This window comes from Glandiceps talaboti, chromosome 22 (genome assembly GCF_964340395.1).
Source record: "Glandiceps talaboti chromosome 22, keGlaTala1.1, whole genome shotgun sequence".
Taxonomy (NCBI): domain Eukaryota; kingdom Metazoa; phylum Hemichordata; class Enteropneusta; family Spengelidae; genus Glandiceps; species Glandiceps talaboti.
In genome coordinates this window covers 5,253,777-5,278,789 of record NC_135570.1, presented here as the reverse complement: position 1 = coordinate 5,278,789, position 25,013 = coordinate 5,253,777, and the positions used below count along the sequence as shown (strand labels likewise).

Genomic DNA, 25,013 nt, shown 5'->3' with positions numbered 1-25,013 from the left:
GAATAACTTCTTAATAGCATCTAATACAAATTTCAAGTCATATTAAAGACGACATCTGTTCAGATTAGGATTAAAATCTAAGTGAGAAATAAAGTTGTCTGGCAGAGCTATAGAAAAAATGTTAGTTCAGGGCAATAAAATGATCCTATGTATTCCTTATGGCGTCACTGATAAGATAACACTAATGCGAGAACCTGGGACTGAAACCCTGGCCTTTAAGTCTATTTTTTAGGACACGGACACTATACTAACCTGACACTCATACTCATTGAAATAAAAGTTTTGTTCAAAACTTTTGAATAAGGACGGCATGAAGTCGAGTCTAAACCAGCATGGATTCCGTGCGATTAAATATTGGACTCCAGGCATATATTCAATGAACCAAGAAAAATATGTCACCCTTCAACCTTAGAGACTGTTAATCAATCAAAAGGTCTTATTACAAGTAATACAATACTGTAATTTAACTACAATTACTATAACACAATCAGTCAACCAATATTGCCTTGATTTATATTACACCAACAGCACATTTTATTATCAGATGAACACCTCCAAAGGGCAGCTGTACAAACAGTTCTTCTATTCTCTAACAAACCAGTTCAAAACAAAAAACATTAGACCTTGAATTTTATCAATCACATACAATCAATATTTAGTCAGAATTGTAATAAGTTGGTAGCTATGTTCAGAGGATAAAATTAATTACCAATATGGGTATATAATATTATATATTTTTTATGTATCTGCAGGTATTGAATTAGTATTCTATTTCCATGCGTATGTCTTTAACAGTTATTTCATATGAATACTGAATGAGTACCATGAATTGTACGCCTATGAAATTTTTACAGGCTTGGTGTAGGAAAAAATCTTGGTACGATGAAATGTTCTTGGTCCACTAAGAATTGAAAACTAGCTAAAGTTTTTGGAATTATAACCACTGATTCAGAGCCTAAGTTATTATACTTCATGTGAATGCCCAAACCAAGTCATAGTTTAGATTGGTAGCTTACAACCTGATAATTGTTTTCTGGATTGAGAGGACATTGTCAAGATCGGCTACATAATGTTACGGCAGGTTTAAGGTAATCTCTAAGATATGACCTATAGTGCTGTCTGATTAGGTATTGATAGGGCAGCACGATGTATTGTACCTTATACACTGTTTAGGTTTACGGATGAGTACCAATCCAAGACAGTGCTTAGTAAGAGGCTATGTTTAAAAATGTGAATCCTGTTTGTGGTGGCAGAGTTTTCTGCTGTACTATCTGTCACTCACGATAGCTGTGAAGAACACCATGCACATGCATGAATATACCCTAAGTACACCATACTGCTGGGGTACTCACTCATGAAATTCTGTTATATTCTATTATAACACATCATGTTCATATAGCCTTCAGTGATTAGCTTAGACCATATCACATGGTATCATGATATATTGACCCATAGTGACCTCATTTGCATACAGGCACACTATTCGCATTCTAATTTCCCTAGGGTAATATTCATGTAGCACAGAATCTTAACATGGATTTGTCTTGACTATGGAAAGAATATATGCCTTAGAATGTGCTGTGTAATAAAACACTTATTGCCTGGCCTTATTTGGGCACTAGTAGATGTTATACTACCCTCTGCTTTCAGCCTCAGGAAGTAATTGCTACATAACAGTCCTCAAGCTAATAGACATCTACTAGTGCCCTCATAGCCATGCAGTAAGTGTATAATAGTACAAGTATATGTTTTCTACATTACCTGATTCAAAAGACTGTCTGATTGTGTTGACAGTAGAACACTCTTTCTTAGTTACAGAGTCAAATACATTTTGAATAGATTCTCCTCTGTCTGTTAAGAGCACAAAAATTCCACAATCTGTAATATTGGAAAAAAGTGACAATTGTTAATGGTTGGAATAAGAAATCAAAACAGGATCATCATTATTTGCAGTTAGCAATATTAAAGTGTTTATAAATTTGTACAATCTATAAACTTGTAATGAGACTGGTAAATGTGACATCATCACCTGAGATTTTCAAATAAACCCTTGAAGGAAATCCCAAAATGGCTGCACACACGTCTATGTCACGACAACACGTCTACATCACTGGTTCTGCTGTGTTCGAAATATGAGTCAAAACGTTCTAAATTATCATTACTTTCCCTGATTTTTCTTTGATATCACTGGCTCTGGTATACTTATATTAATCTCCAATATTTTTCTTTATTCAGCTGGAAAATACTCATGACCTAAGGATTGCCACTACTCGTCTAGCAACTTGTAGTGACAAAGCCCCTTAGGTTACTCATAATTTCCTTGACTGAACGAGGACAAATATTGAGGAATAACATCTAAGTATCTTACAGTCTAGTTTAGTGTTAGGAATAAAAGATCCACTTACTTGATATACAACTTTTATTTGCTTCAAAGGCAAAACCTTCATCTATATGACCAAATTTTAGAACATCCTTCAGTTGCCAGGCTCCTAGAAGTTTGAGTGGTACTGACGTAGTGATGGCAAAATGGTCATAAGAGAAATACAGGGTAGCTGGTCCTGGAGGTAGTTTCCCCCGATTTGGTATACTTAGTGTAAATTTATGGTCTGCAGCTGAAATACACAACAGATATTTGTTTTGAATTAAGAAATTATCTAATTATACTTTCTGAGCCAATGCCTGTTATATTTGTAATTGTGCATTAGTGTTTACTTGCATCAGTGCAATACTAAAAACATTATGGTATACTTGTATACAAATGAACATGTGGTCGTAGTAGTAGTAGTAAAGTTATGTTATTGAAATCTAGATTTTGAAGCGACAACGTAGCTTTTGTTCGGATCACTCTGACGCCATCAGTGTAATGATGTTATGCTACATGGTTCGGTCAGGTCAGGTCATCTCATCATTACGCTGATGATGTTTGAGTGACTTGGACAAAAACTACATAGTCGTTTCAAACACTAGATTCCAATAAGGTAACTTTACTACTACTACTGCTACTGCTACTGCTACTGCTACTGCTACTACTACTACTACTACTACTACTACTACTACCTACTACTACTACTACTACTACTACTATACAAAAAGGAGCTAAGCAATTATTAATTGAACATGTGATCATTGTTTCATTCCTATGGGTAGAACAGTCCAGCATGGGCTCTGTACTATTCCTGAAAATGGGGTGACATATCCTGGTTGCCCCCTATACATTTCATATGGGGGCAAGGAAGAACAAGTTGTTGGTCTGCGTATGTAACCACACCATACTAGATGAAACAAGGACATGAATTTTTTAGACCAGGGGCTAGCTTGAACAGACCCAGCGACTAAATTTCAGCAAGATAAGAACAGAATATGTATACTGAATAAACATACAACTGAATATAATATATAAAGCAATGAAATGGCAATGTTGAAATGGAAGACTATCATATTTCAGGACTACACTAAACCTTTGCTGTCCAGCTACCTGGAAGACCTCAATGTGTGAGGCCACCAATGAATGAGACATAACCCCAGGCAAGATGACTAGATTTATGTATAAAGCCATCATACTTATGATAATATCAACCCATACCAACTTACTGATACCATAAATCTTCCACGAGATAGCATGAATTCCAGGCTAACATTTCAAGGTCTCAATAATGCTTGTAAAAAAGGGGTTCACTACTCCAGGAAATAAAGATATTTTCATAGACTTTACATTCTGGACAGTTATTTCATGATTTGCATACATTTTGCATAATTAACATCAAACCAAATCTCTTCATTGTTCTAGCAATGATACACTGTTGCATCATGGGACTTACAAGACATGGATATGTATTAAATGAATACTGAATATTCATGACTCCTAGGTGCTTACTGTCTTTGCATAGATTTCATGGACATAGATGTATTTGAGTGGGGTTGAACTTCACTGCAGGCAAGTATTGCAATCTAATTTTGGGTTTGAATGCATGACCATTAGCAAAATGCTAGGCGGGTAGGAGGAAAGGTAAGAGCCAAAAATACCCACACAAACTGGATTCTAGGCTACAGTAAGACAAAGACAAGTCTATAGGCTAGTACATTGTGTTTTTGATAAGGGCGGTAGGTAGGTAAAATCTACCTGAGTTCCTCCGTCATTTTACCGGGGTTCGTATATCCCTACCAAAACTATGGTTAATATATGGAAACTGAAACTATGCCAGTTTTACCAGACGTTACTTTTACTTTTTTTTCTTTCTTTTTTTAACTTTCTGTTACCGAGGTATCCAGGCCTTAGCAAACACATTTATATCACTAGTCATCCAACAATCTTAACACTCAACACGTCAATAGACTTTTTAGTTCTTTATGACACCAAATCTAAATTTAACCAGTATGTGAACCATGTTCTACAATCATAAAAGTCCAAGTGTAGTAGCTTTACAAAAATAGCTACAAATAATTTCTGTATTTTTTTTAAAGAAGGGTAATAAAACTTAACCATATGTATAATACCCTATTGTCTTTTTTTTCTAAATGTTCATATTTAATAGTCAAAAACTAGTCAAGAGACTTAGCTATCTGGCTTGATACTTGAACCCTACCCTGAACATGGAATGATAGCAATAAAAATACATGTATAAGATTATTTTTTTTGAGACGTCTGTTAACTGGTATGTAACAAATACTCAGTAAGAGATTTTGACAAACAAATGTCATACTTACCATAACCTAGCCCAGCTCGTATTCTGTTCTCCCACTCTGTCATTCTATCTTGTCGGTCAAAACCCAACAGGATAATTCTTTGTAGACAAATTATTGATAAAACATTTGGAAGACGTTGAATGGTGAGACTACATTCCATCCCACAGTAATTATTATGTGACAGTATGACGGTTTCTCTTGCAGTGGGTTCTTCCATGGTGTTAATATTGTTATAAAGTGATAGTCCAATCTGATCTATAATAAAAAACAAAAAAACAAAACGTTTAGAAATGAACCATATCCAACTTTATTGTAATGTGTGTTAATGAATGTTCATGGCCTCCAGGTTGATACAATAACCCAGTGTAGTACACCCTGATAACGCTGACGAGATGTCAGCGAAAATTTGGGTTTCACTTCCAAGAATTAGTTTGACTCTGTGAGTAGAAATTTTCATTACTTAGTGTCATGTATTTTCATTAGAATTTGATTTTTATTGAATACACTGAATTCAGGTGGGTTGCTTGTACGTATCTATCTTGACTGATTCACAGGACTATGGAATATATTCGTTAAAGGTACATATGTCAACTTGAGACTAGACTATGATTAATCTGTCTTGATTTGTGTACAGTCAATTTTCAAATCATAATACCCGGAATTTCAAGTTACCTCAAACTCGGACATTGAACTTGATATGATGTAACATAGCACACTTTTGAAAACTGCTGGTTACAATGCTGGTACCATGTCTATTCCAACAGCCTACATTAAGTAGGTCTTTCAACTCTGAGCTATGTCTGCATTAACCCTTGAATCCTAGAATCCTATCGTGTGGGGTTTTTTTGCTCTCACCCTAGTCGGATAAGGGAATACAAGAGCAAAAATCTGTATATAACTTGAATCTAGGCGACGACAGCATGGATTCCATGCTAACAGTAAATGTACACAGGTCAGCCTATTTTTTCAACAAACTGACACCCTTTTTTCATATTTTCATTATTGTTGGCTCTCACGTTATCAAAACACAGAAGAACATTATAAGTTCATCACACTATCATATGAGGGACTAAAACTTCAGTCAACTTTTCACAGGAATTTTATCAAACTACATCAAATACAAATGTTTTTATAACCTCTGTGCCATTTGCCACCCTGTTAGTATATAGAAGCATCCTTTCTAGTACTGGTACAGACTAACACCAATCATTATGCAAACCATAACTGATAATTTTCTATTTATATTAGGACTGTATAACCAGCAGCTGTACAACATGGTCTATTTTTGATAAGTTCATCCAATGGTCAACAGTGTCTCGTTTCCTAAATTAAACTCTGAATTTATCTTCCACATATGGAATTTACAAAATGTAAATTAAATATATATTTTAGTAATATTGAAATTCCATTCTTAATATTATGCCAGACATGTAAGTTGTTACATAACTTTTTTTAAATAGAAAATATGCACAATTTCTTTTAGAGTATGAACAGCCCTAACTTGTCACCTAATATAAACTATTGTCTTCAACAATGTTTGTGTATTACATGTAGGATACATCGAATCTAGAATATTATAACAAAGGCAAGTTTCATATTTTTCAACTCATAGTGACATGACCGCTGATGTCATTCGTACTTTTCTTAGCTGAATGAAAACATTTACAACATAACACACATTAGATGGTGTTCATAGTCCTCATTCTAGATACTGAGTGTTAAGCTTTCTCAATCAAACAAGCCGGCTGTTCAGATGATTGTACTTTTTGTTTGTTGCGAACATAGAATTGAAAACAGTCGATGCTAAAGCAGTCACAATCATATAAAGTACATTGCCCCATCAATAGTACAATCTTGTTGAATTCTTTTGTACCTTACAAGCACAATAAATTGAAGAGTTTTGGGAGTTCTTTTGTACTGTACATGTATACTTCTAGTTCCTATACGATGCGTTACGATTACTACGATCATTTCTACTCTCGTATAGCCAAAGTCGTTACTCTAGCACAGAAATCTGTGCTACTCCCAACTTCATTCATATAAACATGATGATGTTATCACGTCCCCACATGATTTAAGTTTCAGACTGGAGAGGTGGTGTTCAGATAATGAGCAATTGTCTAAAGGAACTAACCAATTAGAGAATAGGGAACTTGCAAACCCGCCATGTTGAATGTTGCATCATGGGAAATGTGATAAATTAATAAATTAGCATTGTAAACATAGTTTGTAAACATAGTTTGTAACCACAAATAATCAAGTCATAGTCACCCTGACCATTGTGGAAGGTTTATTTTATCAGTAGCTCCAGATTAGATATTACGATAACCACAGATAATCCCATAGTCCTTAGCAACTGAGCATGCTCAGTCTGGATTGCAAGTTCCCTATTACAACTGTCTGTCAATTTGTGATGGATTACTACTGTCATGCATTGTTTACCCTTTGCCCACTGGGGGTAGCACAGAGTTTTGTGCTAAAATAACAACTGTCCCTATATGTGAGGGGAGATGATCATAGTAATCATAACACGCATATAGGAACTAGACTAATGCATATTAAACTGAACTGAACAGAACGGAAATGTACTTCAGTGACTCATGTCACATACAATCTAGTCCAGTGACATGATTGTCTAACTTGACAATGTCTTTTAGCCACAACATCTGTTGAGCCAGGATGTTGAGCCAGATAGCTAAGTTTCTGTCAAGCGAGGATGTCAAGCCATATAGTCAAGTATCTGTCAAGCCAAAATGTCGAGCCAGATAGCCAAGTATCTGTCAAGCGAGGATATTGAGCCAGATAGCCAAGTCTCTAGAGCCAGGATGTCAAGCCAGATAGCCAAGTATCTGTCCACAGCATGCCACGTCTGATAGCCAAGTTTCTGTCAAGCCAGGATATTGAGCCAGATAGCCAAGTCTCTAGAGCCAGGTTGTCAAGCCAGATAGCCAAGTATCTGTCCGCAGCATGCCAAGCCAGATAGCCAAGTATTTGTCCCATATATCAAGTCGAAAAGCCAAGTTTCTGTCAAGCCAAGATATCAATGGCCACAAGCCCAGATAGCCAAGTATTTGTCCACAGTATGTCAAGCCAGATAGCTGCATAACACTCCTGAAGAGACGACTACAGTATCATGAAAATTAATACTAATAGAGATGCTAGCACGGAACAGTCAACTATAATTATCACAGACTGTAATTGTTGTTGTTGCCATCATTACCACCCAACACCACTACAATTTTTTGCAACTATCATTGTCGTCGTCGCCATCGCCATCCTGTCGTCGTCGTCGTCGTCGTCGTAGTTGTTGTTGTTGTCATCGTCATTGTTGTCATCATCATATAGTTCAACATTATTACTCATTTTGTTAAATTTATGGGCGTTATGGCTACATACATATGACTTTCTAATTTATTCTGAGATCTTGTTTATGTTACATGTATGGCATACACACATACATCCCTTAGCTTCATTCCACAGTTTACATACTTAGTGGCAATGACAATTACTCAATGTGTTTACTTCTGTAAATGGGATTAATACTTGAATTACATAACATTTCTGTTATGTAAAAATTGTCATTAAATAACTTATTCAACTACAAGTTTCACTTTTACAGAAAATGGTGAAGTTGTCCTCTTGTGTCGGCCTGAATTATAATAAACATATGTCAGTCATTTGCTACCAAGGGTGAGAGAGGGTAGAGGGGGAGGTTGGGAGAGCTCAGAGCTAAGGAGGAAGAGGTTATACACATATATACTCACTGTATGAAAACCTAATGCATGGATTCAAGGCTATACCTTCAAAGTCAGTTTTGGTTCTGTGTTTACATTGCTCAGGATCAAATAAACTCAGAAGTTAATTTTTTTTAATCAAATATATTTACAGCATGATCTTTTCCTGTAATTATACTTTTGATTAAATATGGTGTTAAATTGGTATGGAGTCCTTGAGTGACAGGAATACATACAACTCTTACTTGTGATTGGCTGAATGTCCTCCAATCATTTTTGGAGCTGTAATGCAATGTCACATGTCGATGTCTAGACACTGCTTAATAGCCTTGTTTTTCTGTTTTGGAACGGCAAAAACAAGCTAGTTTGTTTGTTTAGCAGCCTATAAATAGATGACTCCACCACTTGAAATAGGTCGAGTGAAAAAAAATTTGAGGGTTGGTATGACAGGTACAGGTCAAACAAACAACTCTACTATACCCAATTGGTAACAACAACTCCCTGCATACTCTGTATACATTTGTTGAATATCACACCTCCGTTCAACTGTAACAATACACATGTATTTTTTTTTTATTTTAAACACTATCTCTTCATGACCTTTCACTGAAAAGGTTGTAAATAGAAACACAATTTGGTCAATAGCTCCTATTTACCTTGGGATGAAAATATTGTGGCTATATTAATCAATATATGAAAATGAATTTTACTAAGTATATGTAAAGTGAAATATACATGTAAATAAACTTATAGGTATACTTTTGGTGTACAGTGAAATATACATGTAAAAAAAAGTAAAATTATTTAATAGATGAATGAAATAAAGTATACTTCACTATGTGCACAGTGAAATATATATCTAAACTTGTAAAGAAATTGAAAAATAAAAAATATATTGAACTAAGTTTCAGGAAGTGTACAATGAAATATACATCTAAATTTGTCAAGAAATCAATTGTGAACTATGTCTCAATGTACATGTATGTATCGTGAAATACATGTAAACTAGTAAAGAAAGTAATAAATAGGTTGGACCATGTCTCAGTATTAGACTATATGTGTACAGTAAAATGGGTATACAAAGAAATTAAATTGTGCTTGTCAAACATACTTCACTGTGTATAATTAAATAAATCCTCAAGGGATCAATGAATGGGTTAACATTTACATTAACTCTTAGCCCAGCTCTGGATATAACCACTCTAAAATGAATTTATATTATTTTTACTTTTTTTTTTTGTAGTTTTACAATTCAGAGGTAAAAGAATTGTTAACATAATATTATATTACTTTTTTTTAAATGGACAACTTATAATAATTCTGATACACAACAAACTACTTCTCACCTAGAGCAAACACATTAACGTGACCAAAAATGTTCATCAGTTTGGTAGGTGAAATTATTTACATAGGTTATAACACACAAGCAGTTCAAACTTTGGGGTTTAATTAAATTAATACCCAAGAAGAGGACAGTTAACAAACATTTTTTCCCTTAGGTTTCAGACACAACAGAAGTACATGTACGGTACTTTCTGAGGACAAAAAGTGCAGCAAGAGTAGTTTGTATGACTGGCTAGTTGTTATCATAATAACACCTGGTTACCAGCAGTTCAGCATGTCTGGTTGATATGGTTATTAATCAAAACTTCGGAATCAATGGTGATTTCTGCACCTCAAGATTTATTCGTAAAATTACAATGCTTGAAAATGGAATTTGATATTCTCTCATTCCTCATAATTGTCATAGTTACTGGATATCAGTAATAAATGGCCTGAAGCTTGGACACCATATTGTTCTGTTCCACACCATGAAAACAGACAATCATAAAATAATACCATGTACGAGCCAATTTGAACCAAAAATATGGAATATATACTCTGGTCGTTCGAACCTTATGACAATGCGTATCTATGTCAATGTCTACGTTGTCTAGCGACTCGTTGTGACAAAGGCCTCTTACGTCACTCGTAGTTTCCTTGGCTGAACGAGAAAAAAAATATTGGGGAATAACATCAAAGTAAGTATAGCACAATAGCGGCATTCACTACACTATCATACACAGTATTTTCTAATATTTGTTTTGCCGAGATGTAAATCTTTTTAATAATATAATAGAGACAGGAAATCCTATTTATAATTATAATTGACAAAACTTCCTGTACAATGGGAAATAGATTACTAGGTGAATCTCGGTCATAAACCCGGCATACTTTAAGAGATTGAAAATATTGTACTTATCACATTTATTGACAACACTGGTGTATATAAAGCTGGTTTTCTTCGTCCATAAACTCAACTAATTTGAACAAACTATTTTTGTGCTGCAGCCTGGAGTTTAAAGTTATTTTTTATTTACTTTTCATTGTCGATGTATTTACTTGACTAAATCCGTTTCCTCACTTGTCAAGTTGATATGTCAATTTTATTTCATTTTTGACTTCTGGCAAATAAATATGTATGTGAAAAAAAAATAAAATAAATAAATAAATAAAGGTATTGACAATAATTGGATATTGTGTTAGGATATTCATTTAAGAGAATCCCATATTGCTGGAATTACACGTACCATGCACATACATATCCATTTACTGATATTCATAGATTCTGAAATAACTACTGGTAGGCCAAACACACTATTCCAAAATTTGAAATTTAAATTTACAAAAAAAAAAGTAAATTAGAAAAATGTGTAAAAATTTGAAATAACTTTTTTTGATTCAGTTCATGTAAACAAGTTTCTGATGAAATGTCATATCAGTTAACAGAAAAAATAATATATTCAAAAAATAAATTTGTAAAAATTCTGCTTATAGGTAAAGAAAACTCTACTGAAGATGTGATGTTAATTAACAAAAAAACAAAAAAACAAAAACAACAACAACAAAAAACTAGTACGAAAACGAAAAAGTCATTATAAATGTTAAGCAAATGACTTTTGTGAGCTTGGAATACATGCTGTCCTGTCCTGTTCTTTGATCTGTACACAACAGGACAGTATGAAGTCCACAATACATAAGTTAAGCTATGAACAAATCTAAATCATTGCCAAACACTGGGCATGATGAAACATTTACAAAATACTTGCACGTAGATGGAGGAAAGAACTCCTGTATCGTAGACCAAGCAAATAGTTTAGTAATTTATGTAAGTATAAACTCAGAGAAACCATGACATGTAGAAAGTATGTTAACAATCTCATAATTCTTGTCAGGTTTTCAGTTAATTTTCACATTTCAGCTTTTAAAATATTTTACCCAATTCCTGTTATTTAAGTTATGGATGGGTGATGCCATTGGATGGATGGGGGTGCCTGTTCATTTTGAATGATGTGCAAGTCTTAATTATCACACACTATTTGTATATCCGCACCTAGGGCACATTCTCACTATTGAGACTTCACAAATTTGTCTGAATTAAAAAGATTACCATGTACGAGTAATAATTAATGGCAAAACATGGTCAAAGAAACAGTCATTCATTGCATTTACCCACTACATGTTATGCAAGAGTCACTGCATACATGGTCTAGTGCTATCCATGCATTAATCTCAAGATGTTTCAATACCATGTTAGTATCTAGATTACTGCATATACTAGCAAGGAGAATCTCTCGTCGGCTGGCGTGTGTTGCAAAGAGCAATCAATCAAACAATTAGTCTTACAAAAATTACTTTCTTCAAATTTATATCATACATTGTGGAAATTTCTTGTGAAATATTTTTTGCTGTTTTTCTAGTAGAGCCTATGAATCTATGTTTCCTTTCCCTGACTATGTATGTTCTCTTTTTTCTAGAGAAAGATGTGAAAAATGGCACATAATCACTTAATTTATGTCATAAAAAAAACACCTGTAAGTAAACAAGACATGGCTTCATACATTTTGTCTTAAAGTGGCCATATGGATGAAGATTGGGTATTTATTTTGCATTTTTTTAATTTATAAAACAATTTAATCATGGCTTCCTACTTGAAAAATCAATGTGTTTTTGTTTGTAGTCAATACACTGCAAAACACTAAAAGGTGTGTAAAAAATTAATTATTGTACATACATTAACAAACATTTTACATATTTTTATCAATCTTTTGTAATTTATTGAGTTATTTATTTTTCAAGTAGGAAGCCGTATAAAATTGTTTTATAAATTAAAAATCCAACGTAAATACCCAATCTTAATCAATGTGGCTATTTAAATCAAAAGTCTTAAATTCACCGCTAATGATTAATTGATGGTAATCATGACAGGTACTTTAAGGATTGATTTTGATTTGGGAGGATAAACAACAGACAGTGATGAGGCTGAGAATGGGTGTGGTTGATCTTCAAGGAGTGTTTTTTGAAGTAGTGAAGTTTCCTGGACAAACATCACTCCTCTAGCATGTACCAACATGATGTGAAATCAGTGTACTCATTATACAATTGTACGACCTCAAAGCGTACTTAAATATCCCATGGCACATAATGCAACAATAACAAATATCTACTTATTAATTAATGCCACCATACACTTCTCATTGTACCATACACACAGAAACCTACGGCTTTTACAGACACTCAATGACTGCATGAAGGATGCTGCAAAATGGGGGCAGTCTTGTGATGTTTTGACACACACAACGCTTGAATACTGTTCGAATTGACTGCTTTTGACGCGTAATTAACTGTGCATTGGTTATACAATATCCCATCAAAGAAAGAATTACAAAACGCACACCAAATTCCGGTACTTTCTCAGTCAATTATTGGGGAAAAGTCATCTGGTAAATATTCCATCTATTTCATTTTTGCACTCCAAATGTACTGAGTGGAAAGTGAATCAACCAGGGTTGGTGTGGGAACCATTTGTTTATGGTAACGTTCCACACATAGCTGTGGTCAACACTGAAAAGTCCTTATTCTTTTCTCATGCTAATGTCCTAGTGTTAGACAAGTATACTGAGGGTACATGTGACTGCTTCTATTCATTATTAAGATGGGCTTGTTTTTCTAGTTCCTTATCACAAGGCATTCTTGGCTATAAATAGAGCCTCAGAGGCCAATAATCATGAAAGCAAACAAATAACGCTTCGGTTTTGACAAAAACAGCACCTTGCATCATGAAAAATCACAATGCCAAAATGAGTTCTGATTCCACGTATATTTCAAAACATATTTGGCAACACCTGCAAGTACTTCAGTAATTGGTTATTAAGACAATCACTGTACAATACCTCAGAACTCATTAATTCCACTTTCATTGAAACTAAGGAAATTGCTTAAGTAAACTTCAACACCTGTTACGTCATGCAATCTAAGTGGCTTCTTCAGTGGATGGTTTAGCCAGAATCTTCAACTGCGTTAAAGCAGTAAACAACAACTTTGTAAGAATCATATAGATAGCTCCAACCACAATACCTGGTTGAATGCCAATAGGAAACTATTTAAAGGCATCTTCCCACACAAGACAATATCATGACATGATATCGATCATCTTCATCATACTAAATATCATCATCATCATCATCATCATCATCATCATCATCATCATCATCATCATCATCATCATCATCACCACCACCACCACCACCACCACCACCACCACCACCACCACCACCACCACCACCGTCATCATCACCACCATCCTAGTCAACATATCACCACCATCCAATGACACTTTCCATTGCAAGTCCAACAATCATCACCTTAACTATAAAAACAATGTACTGATTGTACATCTACATGTATCGTTCTGTGACATTCTAGTGGGAGAATGACCTTTGACCTTAGCTTAGGACTTGGGTGTTCCTTGGTGGACCACTGAAAAAGACTCCAAAGAAATATGAACAAATTAACTATAGCCATTCTTACTTCAAACACAATGTTCAATTTGCTACTTCTCTGAAAACACATCTTGTATCCATCTAGCATGCCTTCATAAAATCAACTCCTACTTGATCAGCAACAGAAGGCTGATGAGAAAAACAGTCTCATCCTCATCAACTTTATCTGCGATGATGTAAGGATGTTGAAAATAAGCAGTATCAGGGAGCAGTGTAGTAGCCCTATGGGCCTATTAGTCTACGTTAAGAGATGCCAAAACTTCTCTCTTCCAGTGTATTTACAGAACAAATGGACAAGATACCTCATTTCTCATTTAACAGTAAAACTCTACTGAGCCTCAGAGCTCTACAAAAATACTTAACGTGACGTTATTAAAACACTTCCAAATCAATCTTACTCTATTCTCACTACTGGCTAAAATAACATGTGGTGTTAGATTTGATAGAAACACTTGGATTTGACAAGCATTCACGAGTATGTGTCATTTGAACATTCCTCTGGTCAGTTTTGCAGTACAAGATACATACTAGAGAGAAGGAAAGAAGCAGGCCATGGTGAGAGGTCATTTGTTGGGTTGGCAACCTATGCATGTCTCAACGACAGCGCTACCACTTTCCTTTCAACTTGTTTACAACTTTGCTCATTAATATTAACTGGGCCACCCACTCCGAGGTCTTTAGAAAAACAGCTAACTACGACTATAGTTCCCTGGAGTGATTGTGTCACATGTTCTGGCTGGGCTACTCACATGCTTGCCTGGGTTTCCCTAATTTGTATATAAATCTCCAAAATGTATTTATGTTGAAGTAACGTCTGATAATATATTGACAAGAAACTACAGCAACCAGTGTATTTACCAAAGACTGTTTACATCACATGTCTGTACCTGTACAGGTAGACAGCTAGTATCTAAATGTAGCGGTAATGCTAATTATACAGTAACATATTCTTGTCTGTGTGAAGGACGAAAACCAGTCACAGCCAAGGCTGTCTACAAAAACGAGACTCAACTTGAATCTGTCTTTTAAAATGCAATCTATTGTACTTTTACTTCATTTTAAAAGTTTCAATAATTTTGCAACTAACACTAAAAGATCCTTAAAATGTTTGAAGTCTGGCATGACTGGTAGCGCAGACAGAAATACATGATGCAGAAAGTTGTGGATCAGATATTGAAGAATTTCAACATTAAGAATCATGAAACTGTAGCATCAAGTTTCTGCTTTCTCTCTAGGATACTTAACTAATGAGCCTGGTAACAAATGCCTTCTCAGGTGTATTCCTAATTTATTAGGAATTCTTCAGTGTCTATTCAAACTATGGAGATTCAACAATTGCCAAGTGATGATGTCATTTCATCTATTGTTACACCTGATGACTTATCATCAACTTACTAATATGCAAGAGTTTAAATGCACGCTAGTAGAAGTCCACTTTTTTGTGTTTTTGTCGGAGCCAATTCAACAAAACACCTACACCTCCAACGCCTTTGTTTGTTTTCAAGGCATTTTCCCACACATTCCTTGCATTATCTAATAATAAGAATCGACATCTACTTGAGTATTCACTGACTTGTCAACCGAAGTCCCTGTCAATTCTGTCTCCTACTTGATCATTTTTTACCTATTTTTCTTCGTCCTTTTTTTCTTTCTGGCTGCATGTCTGGTTTGTATGGCTGGCTGATTTTTTTGTATCAATGCCACGCTATTGATCACACTCTTAAGTCTTGTTTTGAAATAAATATAAACAAAGTGTAAGAGGGTGTTACATCACTGAGGATCATGACAGAAAAGAAGGAGACCCGAGGGTACATATTTGAGACTGTGATTCTAAGTGTTGTGTTTCTATTTCTGTCATCTTACCATAGGGTGGTATTCATTATCAACAAAGATATACTTTGTGCTATGACCAACAATACAAGCACTTTCACTTTGAGGTTCAACGCTTTGCTGTGTCTGGTTTTAGCCCAGAGACTTAGCTATCTAGCTAAACAACGTTCTTCTCCCAAATATTCAGGTAAATGACTTTGGCAAGCCAAAGAGCCATGTCTCTGGGGTGTCTGGTGCTATGAACAACAGTACAAGCACTTTCACTTTTAAGGTTCAATGCTTTGCTATGTCACACAGGTGGCAACCACGAATCTTGCAGTCTGGATTAGTCAAAGACTTGGCTATATCATATGGCTAAATAAAGTTATTCTCCACAATACTGGGTTGACTGACAGTCAAACCAGACAGCCACCATAGTCTCTGGTTTATGAAAAATACTAGTCTCAGAATTAGAAGCAAATTGTGACAGTTTGGTATGGGACGATGTTGCAATAACAGTGTACAATTTTGGGTCATTTAAAGCATCATACAACATGGATGTCTTACATAAGTGATGCAATGGAAAAGGACAGCCATTAGGCGTAAAAAAAAACCGTGTGGTTCCGATAACTCAATTTTAGAATCGGTGGATTTTTTATTTTATTTTTTTTCTTATGTGAGTGTCTAGTTCTGCTGGTTATGTTTTTCTGTTGTTTTCCATATGGTCTCTGTGTTATTGGTTTCTTCTCATCAGATGTACAGCCATTACAGATTGGAAGAACAGTTTTATAATGTCTTTTTCAGTTGATGTCAGTTTCCGCATCCACTATTTCTTGCGAGACTTCACAATACAATTTTCGCAGTTTTCTTATTTTTTCTCTCCAATATGTAAAAAAAAAGTTTAGGGTCGGCGTGAAAAACTAGGTGGGGTCAGGTAACCGGAACAAACAACTTTTTTTAATTTGGCCTTAGCATGAGATAATTTTCTCCATATCATATTCTAACATACTATACTAATAATATCGCAATTTATGTCCAAATGCCAAACATGGTTATTTAATTTGGCTGAAATTTCCAACATATATTGTTTTATTTTTAAATATTATTATTCTAATTTTTTACGATGATTTATATTTATGACTCTGTTGTTGATTTAATGGCCTTCAGTTACAAAAACAATTCCAAGGTTTTCACTGTACAATTTTGGATTGTGAATTTGGTGCATACACTGCTACACATGGCGCAGTAACTATAATCATTACATACTGTTCTGTACCAGGGGTATGCCATTTTGCACTTCTGAAGTTTCACAGCCTGCACCTGTATAGTATGTTATTTGGCTAACCCATTCCTGTGTAAATGTCAAAGGTAGATTTTTATGTGTTTGCTATCTTTAGCAAAAGCCCTGTAAAAGATGCTATTGGTACATATGTTTTAAAGGTCAATTTTTAAAATAAAATATTTTTATTACACATACTAGCATTTTATTTTATGAATACCTTCATATTTCCAGTGGCATTGACAGTGTAAACGTGATATCATAGCCTGGTTAGGTAGAAAATACATTCATCTGAAAGTAATACCATAGTGTTTGAATGTGGATTTCAGAGCCAACTGTCCAAATTTCATTTCTATGTACATCTTTTGGACACTAGTTTGGATGCCATCAATGGTATCAAATCACCTCTAAACCCCACCCCATCCTATCCTACCCCACCTCCCTACTGAGAAACTCCTGCAAAATGTATATAAGGAACTCAGGTAGAGTTTATTGAATACCTACTTCCTTATCTTATACACTGTGAAGTCATCTTTAGCTCAGATGCATTAATTGAATATCAGCCACGAGCTATGATTGTCCTTTATATATGTACTAAACACAAAATGCTGTTTCACTTAAAAAAATAGCTACGCCTGACTGAAAATAATGACTTTAAAAAGAATGAAAAAAACATGATCTGTAACCAGGAAATTACTGTTTCATTGCTCCTTATTGTAGGAGAAAGCATCACGTTCAGTGTGAGACTTCTCATTAATCTATTCATTATTGCTAGCTAGGATACAATGATGAAAAATTACCCATCTAACTCAAGGTTATTGTACAAATTTATTGCATCGATGCAGCCGGTTTTCTCCCTTTATTATGCATAAAGGAAATATTAGCATGCTTCTAATACTGTTTATTTTCATCTACGATGAGGACACCTCACCATTAAGTTTTAATACTAACACAAAACCTAATAAATATCTTCCAGCCACCTGCTTATCGGAAATCAGCCTCTTTCCAGTCGGCCTTGAGCACGCAGACAATTCCGAGACATGAAAGCATATACATAATTCCCTGCCTCAGTTCTTCCCTTTCTCATTAAATTCTCCTTATGGTGACTTGCTAATTATATTCCATTTAGGCTACCTTCCTGTCTGACCTTCATAACCAACTTGTTTGTCTTGGTTTGACCTTGAAATCAGACACTCCCCAAGTACTATCACATAGCCCCACGTTCAGCGTCACCATTTCCCCGGCCACATTTCTTAAATTGCGATTACATCACACGCACACTTTCCCCAACTGGTGAATTCATCTCAATAATCCAATGTACCTTGTTTAAAGTGGCAATGTGGACGAGAATTCGGTATTTATTTTGGATTTTTAATTATTTAAGCAACTTCACTAAAATAGATGTCCACCTACTTGAAAATGTAATGTGAAATAACATATACCAAGTCCATGTTTGTAACTCAATAAATTGCAAAACATTATGAAAATGTTTCAAATGTTCGTTAATGTACGTACAATGACAAACTTTTTACAATTTTTTTTCTTGATCACTAACAGGCAAGTATAGAATGTTATTGATTGCCGGGCACTCTTGTAGAAACTTTCTGGAGAGAACGCTAAATTGCATGTTTTGATGACCTCATCGATGCATTGTGAAATCTAGTATTTATATTGCATCCAATCACTCACAAAACCGAAGATTCTCTCTTCCTGGTTTCTAACAAGAAGTACACAAAACATTACTTATCACTGAGCTGCCTTGTGAAAACATTCAAGGGAGAACGCCGAGTTGCATGTTTTGATGACCTCATCGGTACATTGTGAAATCTAGTATTTGTATTGAATTAGATCACAAAACCAAAGATTCTCCCTCTTCCTGGTTTCTAACTAGCTAGTACAGAAACCTTTACACATCACTGAGCTGCCTTGTGAAAACATTCAAGTGAGAACGCTGAGTTGCATGTTTTGATGACCTCATCGGTACATTGTGAAATCTAGTATTTGTATTGCATCAGTCTGAGATCATTCATAAGTGATCAATGTACAGATATTTCTAAAGAACCTCATATCCAATACATCAAGTGAAATGCTAGTTCCAATACATCAAGTGAAATGTTAGTTCCGATATGCATATTGTTTGAGAGGTACCACACATTCACGAAACCCTACACAATCCAATATACTTGTTAGTGATAACTACCACATAACATTCAATAACACTGTTATTAGATATTCACTGCATATCATGAATCACATTAAACCTGGAAATTCAACAGTGATATTTTTCGCTTTAATTCTGCATAGAAATGGATACATGTAAAACTGTATTGCTTTGTGTACGCCCTCACTCGTAATGATAATACAGGAAGAGATTAATTCTCTTCTTCCTTGCTGAATTCTCTCTTCACAATTCTAGCAGTGTGGTTTGATGTTGTTTTGCCAGCGATATTTACCAAATGGCTCTTTTTAAGGGCCACTACCTCATCCAAAATGAGAACTTAAGAAATGTAAGAACTATCGTAACTTTGAACTTTGCTCTTGAACGAGTGTATCTTGTACTGGCATTTCTAAAGATATATTCTGTATTTATGAACCCGGGTAAAAATTGTTGTTTTTTCAACCCCAACCCCCCCCCCCCCCCCCCTTTAAAAAAAAAAAAAATTTTTACTAATCATTTTAATATCTATACTTGCACTATTTGCATTGTTCTATTAGCTTTTACCTGCATTTTTTATACTGTGACATCAACGACACTCGCATTTTTCTCTTGTGTATCTATTTATCAATTTTACTTGCATTTTTCCCCATCATTCTTTCAACTTTATTTGCATTTATCACTCGAGTAGCATTATACCAGTTATACCAATGTTCATCATTCATGTATCATTTTATAAATTTTATTTGTGGTTTATCCATCATTTTCACTCTGAAGACTTGGAGGAAGTATATTATAAATATTACAAATAATGTGGCAAAGAAGCCCTACAGATAAACCTTGGATACCAGGTGAATTATAGCTACTTCATTTAAGTAGTGGCATCGTACTTTATAAATGTAGAAATTCAATATGTTATATACAATATGGTAGTCTGGATGTCAATGTGGTCTCTACTCTAGAGGTGTAAATCGTAACGATATCGTATTCGGACTAGACTAGTTCCTCTACGATACGAGTTACAATTACTACGATCATCTCCAATCACTACGTCTAGTCAAAGTTGTTGCTCTACCCTTGACAATGTTCATATAAATGTGATGACGTTATCGGGTCCCACACAATTTTAGTCAAAACTATACTAATTGAATATTAATGAGCAATTGTCTAAAGGCACAACTGCCAGTCAATTTGTTATGAATTGCTACTGAGATGCTCCGTTTACCCTTCACCCAGTATGGGGTTTAGCCAGATTAATGGTAAAATGTTCAACTTTGAATAGACATAGTGAGTGGAGATGGTCGTAGTAATCGTAACTGGTATCATAATTGACTAGAAACTAGACTAGCAATATGGTACAGTCCAACAAACACTCCAAATGTGTGTGTGTGTGTGTGTGTGTGTGTGTGTGTGTGTGTGTGTGTGTGTGTGTGTGTGTGTGTGTGTGTGTGAATGGATGATCATTTATTTGAACAAATGCAATAAATTATTGCAGATATATCAATATTAGATAGGATATTGGTAATAAAACAACATTATTACTCTCATGCAATACACATCTAAAATTGAAAAAGAAAATTGAAAAAAAAAACAAGTCAAAGAACTGCCTCTCAAAATTTCTGTCTCCTCCAGTTCAGAAAGTGTCAAACCTGAGACAAACCAGTGTCAAACCCACCCATCCCTCCTTCCTATTCCAATAGTTCTCTCCCTCTCCCTTCTTCCTTAATTTTAGAAACTAAAGATTTGGAGTTGAGCAAACGAAGACAGTGGTATAGTTGATAATGTGACACCCTTCCTTCTCCTTCCCCATGTCTTTTGACCCCTGTCTCAACTTCTTTCACTAGTAGGTTGTAATAAAACACCACAGTATTTTGTTCGTCTGAACACCCTACCCTTTCTTCTCAGGTATGTAAGCATACTAGGGTCAAACTTTGAAGCTTTCTCTACCTTTCATTCTCTACATATTACAACCTATGTGAATTGTTTCTTCTTTTATCAGTTGCATGGCAATTACCTCTCTGTAAAGGATCTTGCACATGGCACACTACAGATCGCAAGCCAAGTTGAACACATTCAGAAAAAAAAAGGATTTATACCCAGATCATTCTACTTCAAAATACCATGTCAGTAGTTTTAGTACTCACCACTATTCTTCTAAATTTTCATAAATTATACTTGTACAGGTACAATTATATTAATCGTTAATATTTTTCTTCATTCATCCAGAAAGTATTTGTGACCCGAGGGTGAGGATATGTTTCTACTTGCCTTTTGATGCAAAGTAGCAAGGCAACTGAGGTCATTCACATTTTCTTTAGCTGAAAATTTTTCTTAGCTGAACGAACAAAAAAAATTGGGGACTATATAAATATGCCCTCCGAGACAGTTTTCTCATGCTACGCAAATGAGACATATGCCTACTTGCAGTGATTCACCTAGTCATTTCAGGGGAGTGTGGAGTGTGGATAGCTTATTAATTTTTTCATAATATTAAGCTAATATGCATAATTGTTGCAACTTGTTGTTACTGAACTAGGTTTTATCCCATGGGTATCTATATATCAAATATGAAAGGTTTGCTTCTGTATTTTTCAAGATTTATTTTAATTAAGTTCAACTTTGACAATATCATATCTTATGCAATTGTATCCTGTATAATTGCTTTATAGTGGGTTCCTGTGGGAAAAGGTCTACATAAAACCTATTCTTTGAGAAATGTATAGCTAGGATGTTTTCATAGTGGCTGAAAGCTGGAGCTATCACAGTGTTATCCATGTGTGAGATTCAGGCCACCTACAGGATACATGTAAATGAACAGTTGCATGCATGCTGTCAACAAAACGCAGCCAGTCAGCATGCCAATTTGTTACATAGCTAAGATCAGTTACAAAGTATTGGTTACACCGATGGAATGCAAACACAGCATCACAGCTATGCTCCAGCACTGTTTGTTTTCCTTTAATAGACCAAAGGATGTTTTTACTGGAATTTAGAGTTGTCTACCTTTGGAATAGAATAGTTGGGTTGAGTTGCAAGTTGGCTTTTCATGCTGTCGGAAGTGGATTGAGAGGTGTTGATCTTTTATTTGTGTTTTCCGCATTCTTTGCACGATATAGGTATTCAATTGTGAGGGGTGATGTTACTATCTCATGAAAACATCGAATAGCAAGTGTTTTCATTCCAGTGTTGATACCAAACAGTGGAATGTTCATGTGTGATGCATGTAAAACAGCTTTTAAAAGGTAACCTTTATGACAAAAACATTTCCAAAATGCAGATTGCAAAACTTGAATACCTAATCTCCTCGTTAAACACAGTTTTCTTGTAAGCTTGAGTAAAATAATAGAAAAAGGACTATTTTTGAAAAATTCACACGTTTATAATTAAATAGAAAAACGTTTGAAAAATATGATTTTGACTAAATTCTAAACATTTCAATTACAGATAATAAAGATGAATTTGCTACAATTTAAATTAAGCAGAACACTGTTTTTGGTGGTTTTTTGGCCACGCCTGCAAACCTACAGTTTGCCGAGTACTTACAAAGGGTAAACTTATCATCACGATCATGAGGTATTGGAGTGACAAGTAACCTCTCATCAAAGCTGTTTTGAAAGATTTTTTTTTTCTGAGAAAAAACCAGAATCGGGTTAAGTAGATTGTCAAATAGTGATTTTTTTACCTGGCCTAGCTAATAGTTCGATGCCTAGTTGTTTATGTATTAGCAATAGTCACTGAGGTCACACAAGTCAACCCCGGAAGTCTGCACCCATAACACAATGTACCAGGTGTCTTAAAGGTCAATGGTCACAGGTCAAGGGTCACACGTCTTTGTTGTCCAGTAGGAAATATGTCACTGTTTTCTCACTATTTTCTACTCATGAGATGATAACAGTTTTAAGAAAGTCAAAGATGGATCTTCCAACATGAATTCTGAGATATTGTCAATTCCATTTCACCTCCTCGGTCAAGTATTATGCTGTCACGTCGCCAAAAGTTGAACAGTCAGAAATGTGAAAACAATGAATGAATCAGCAGAAATAAGAGTACGAGAAGCGACTCCCAAAATTCTATTTTGTTGCGCTTTCCTGCATAAGTATGAACATTGTAAAATACTTTTAATTTTAATTATATTTGGATATTTGTTACGTTCCCTGAAACATGAACACTTTGCAGACATCTTGTCAGAAATGGATGCTATTACAAAAGTATAAAAAATTTACATGCAAAAAGTAGGTTTCAAATAATAATGTTTACTATTATACTGAGTAACCACACACATAGCAAAAACTTTAGGTACCACTTTTTTTGCATCTCATGGAGTATTTTGGTGTTGAATAGCCTGAAGCTAACGCTTGCACAAATACATAACACTAAGCCCCATCGGCTATATGATAATATACACATCATTAACATCCTATTTTGTTACATGATTCAGTTCAGACATGAACCGCGACTGCCACCAACATAAAGACTTGTTTACCAAAAATTTAATCGTTCATTTACATAGTGTTATGAAAAACTCAAACAATATATTCCTGCATTGCATAAGTTTCTATATGCAAAGGAGGAAGTCAGAAATTTTTTTGTTGTTGTCTGGCGTACTGGCCCATTTTTACTTTTTTTTTTTAGATAACTGTCACCAAATAGTAAACACAACCACCTACACTCTCTATTTTACATCAATATACTGGCTGCCGGTATTTTTGCATAGTATTTCTCTATTTAACTGTGTTGTACATGTATTTTCCTACGACGGTTTCCCTTCTTTCCAAATACTGTGTGCCAATTTGATGTGCCACTGACGTACACGATTTATAGCGACGCACAAAAATTTGGTGTTCCCCTATCTCTTACTATGTGGTGACTCACAAGAAATGCCAGTTTTTTATCATTTTGACTCATAACAACAAAATTTGGCTATCACTAGAGGGCACCACTGACTGTTAATATAATTTGTATCAGCTTTCTGGCCTCCTCTTAGTAAATCCACTATAATTTCAAACATGCACATCAATACAACCAGCGATATGTAAGCATTTACAAGAACTTGTCACAGTCAAGGAAAGTACATATGAAATGGATTAATCACACTTAGCACAGCATGTTGTAACTAAAGAGATCTGTGTCAGGATTTCAGAGATAGCTAAAGACAGTTTAATGGCTTCTTTTTGTGTACATGAAATGCCAGGAGAACTTAAAATTGTTTGTGAATGTGAGCTTTCAGGTAAAGCGGCCATACATGTAAAAGTATTCTTATCAAACCATGAATTGTAATATAAGTCTCTGCACATCCAACATGCTAAGTGTTATGAAGCCAATTCATTTCCCTGGTTGTAACAAGTTTCCTTAGTAACTGCTTATCTGTCACTGGTTGTACTAAGATTCAGAAAACACTATTAAAATCTCAAACTGGTGGTGAGAAATACATACATGTTCTACCTAGTATTATGTATCCTATTTATTTTACAATTTACTACACCATTTAAGCCTTCTTTCTCCTGAGTGATGTAGCTAATTTTAACAGTAAA

The 25,013-nt window shown here is 35.0% G+C and overlaps 1 protein-coding gene across 2 annotated transcripts in view; it reads right to left on the bottom strand.

Moving 5' to 3' along the window:
* LOC144451910 (uncharacterized) overlaps positions 1 to 25,013 on the bottom strand; it is a 51,666-nt gene that overhangs the window by 16,925 nt on the left and 9,728 nt on the right. For both annotated transcript variants that reach the window (XM_078142812.1, XM_078142813.1), the window contains 3 exons: positions 4,705 to 4,938; positions 2,406 to 2,612; positions 1,762 to 1,878 (listed from right to left, as the gene is read on the bottom strand). In XM_078142812.1, the coding sequence (XP_077998938.1) occupies positions 1,762 to 1,878; positions 2,406 to 2,612; positions 4,705 to 4,938 (558 nt within the window). The remainder of the gene's footprint in view (positions 1 to 1,761; positions 1,879 to 2,405; positions 2,613 to 4,704; positions 4,939 to 25,013) is intronic.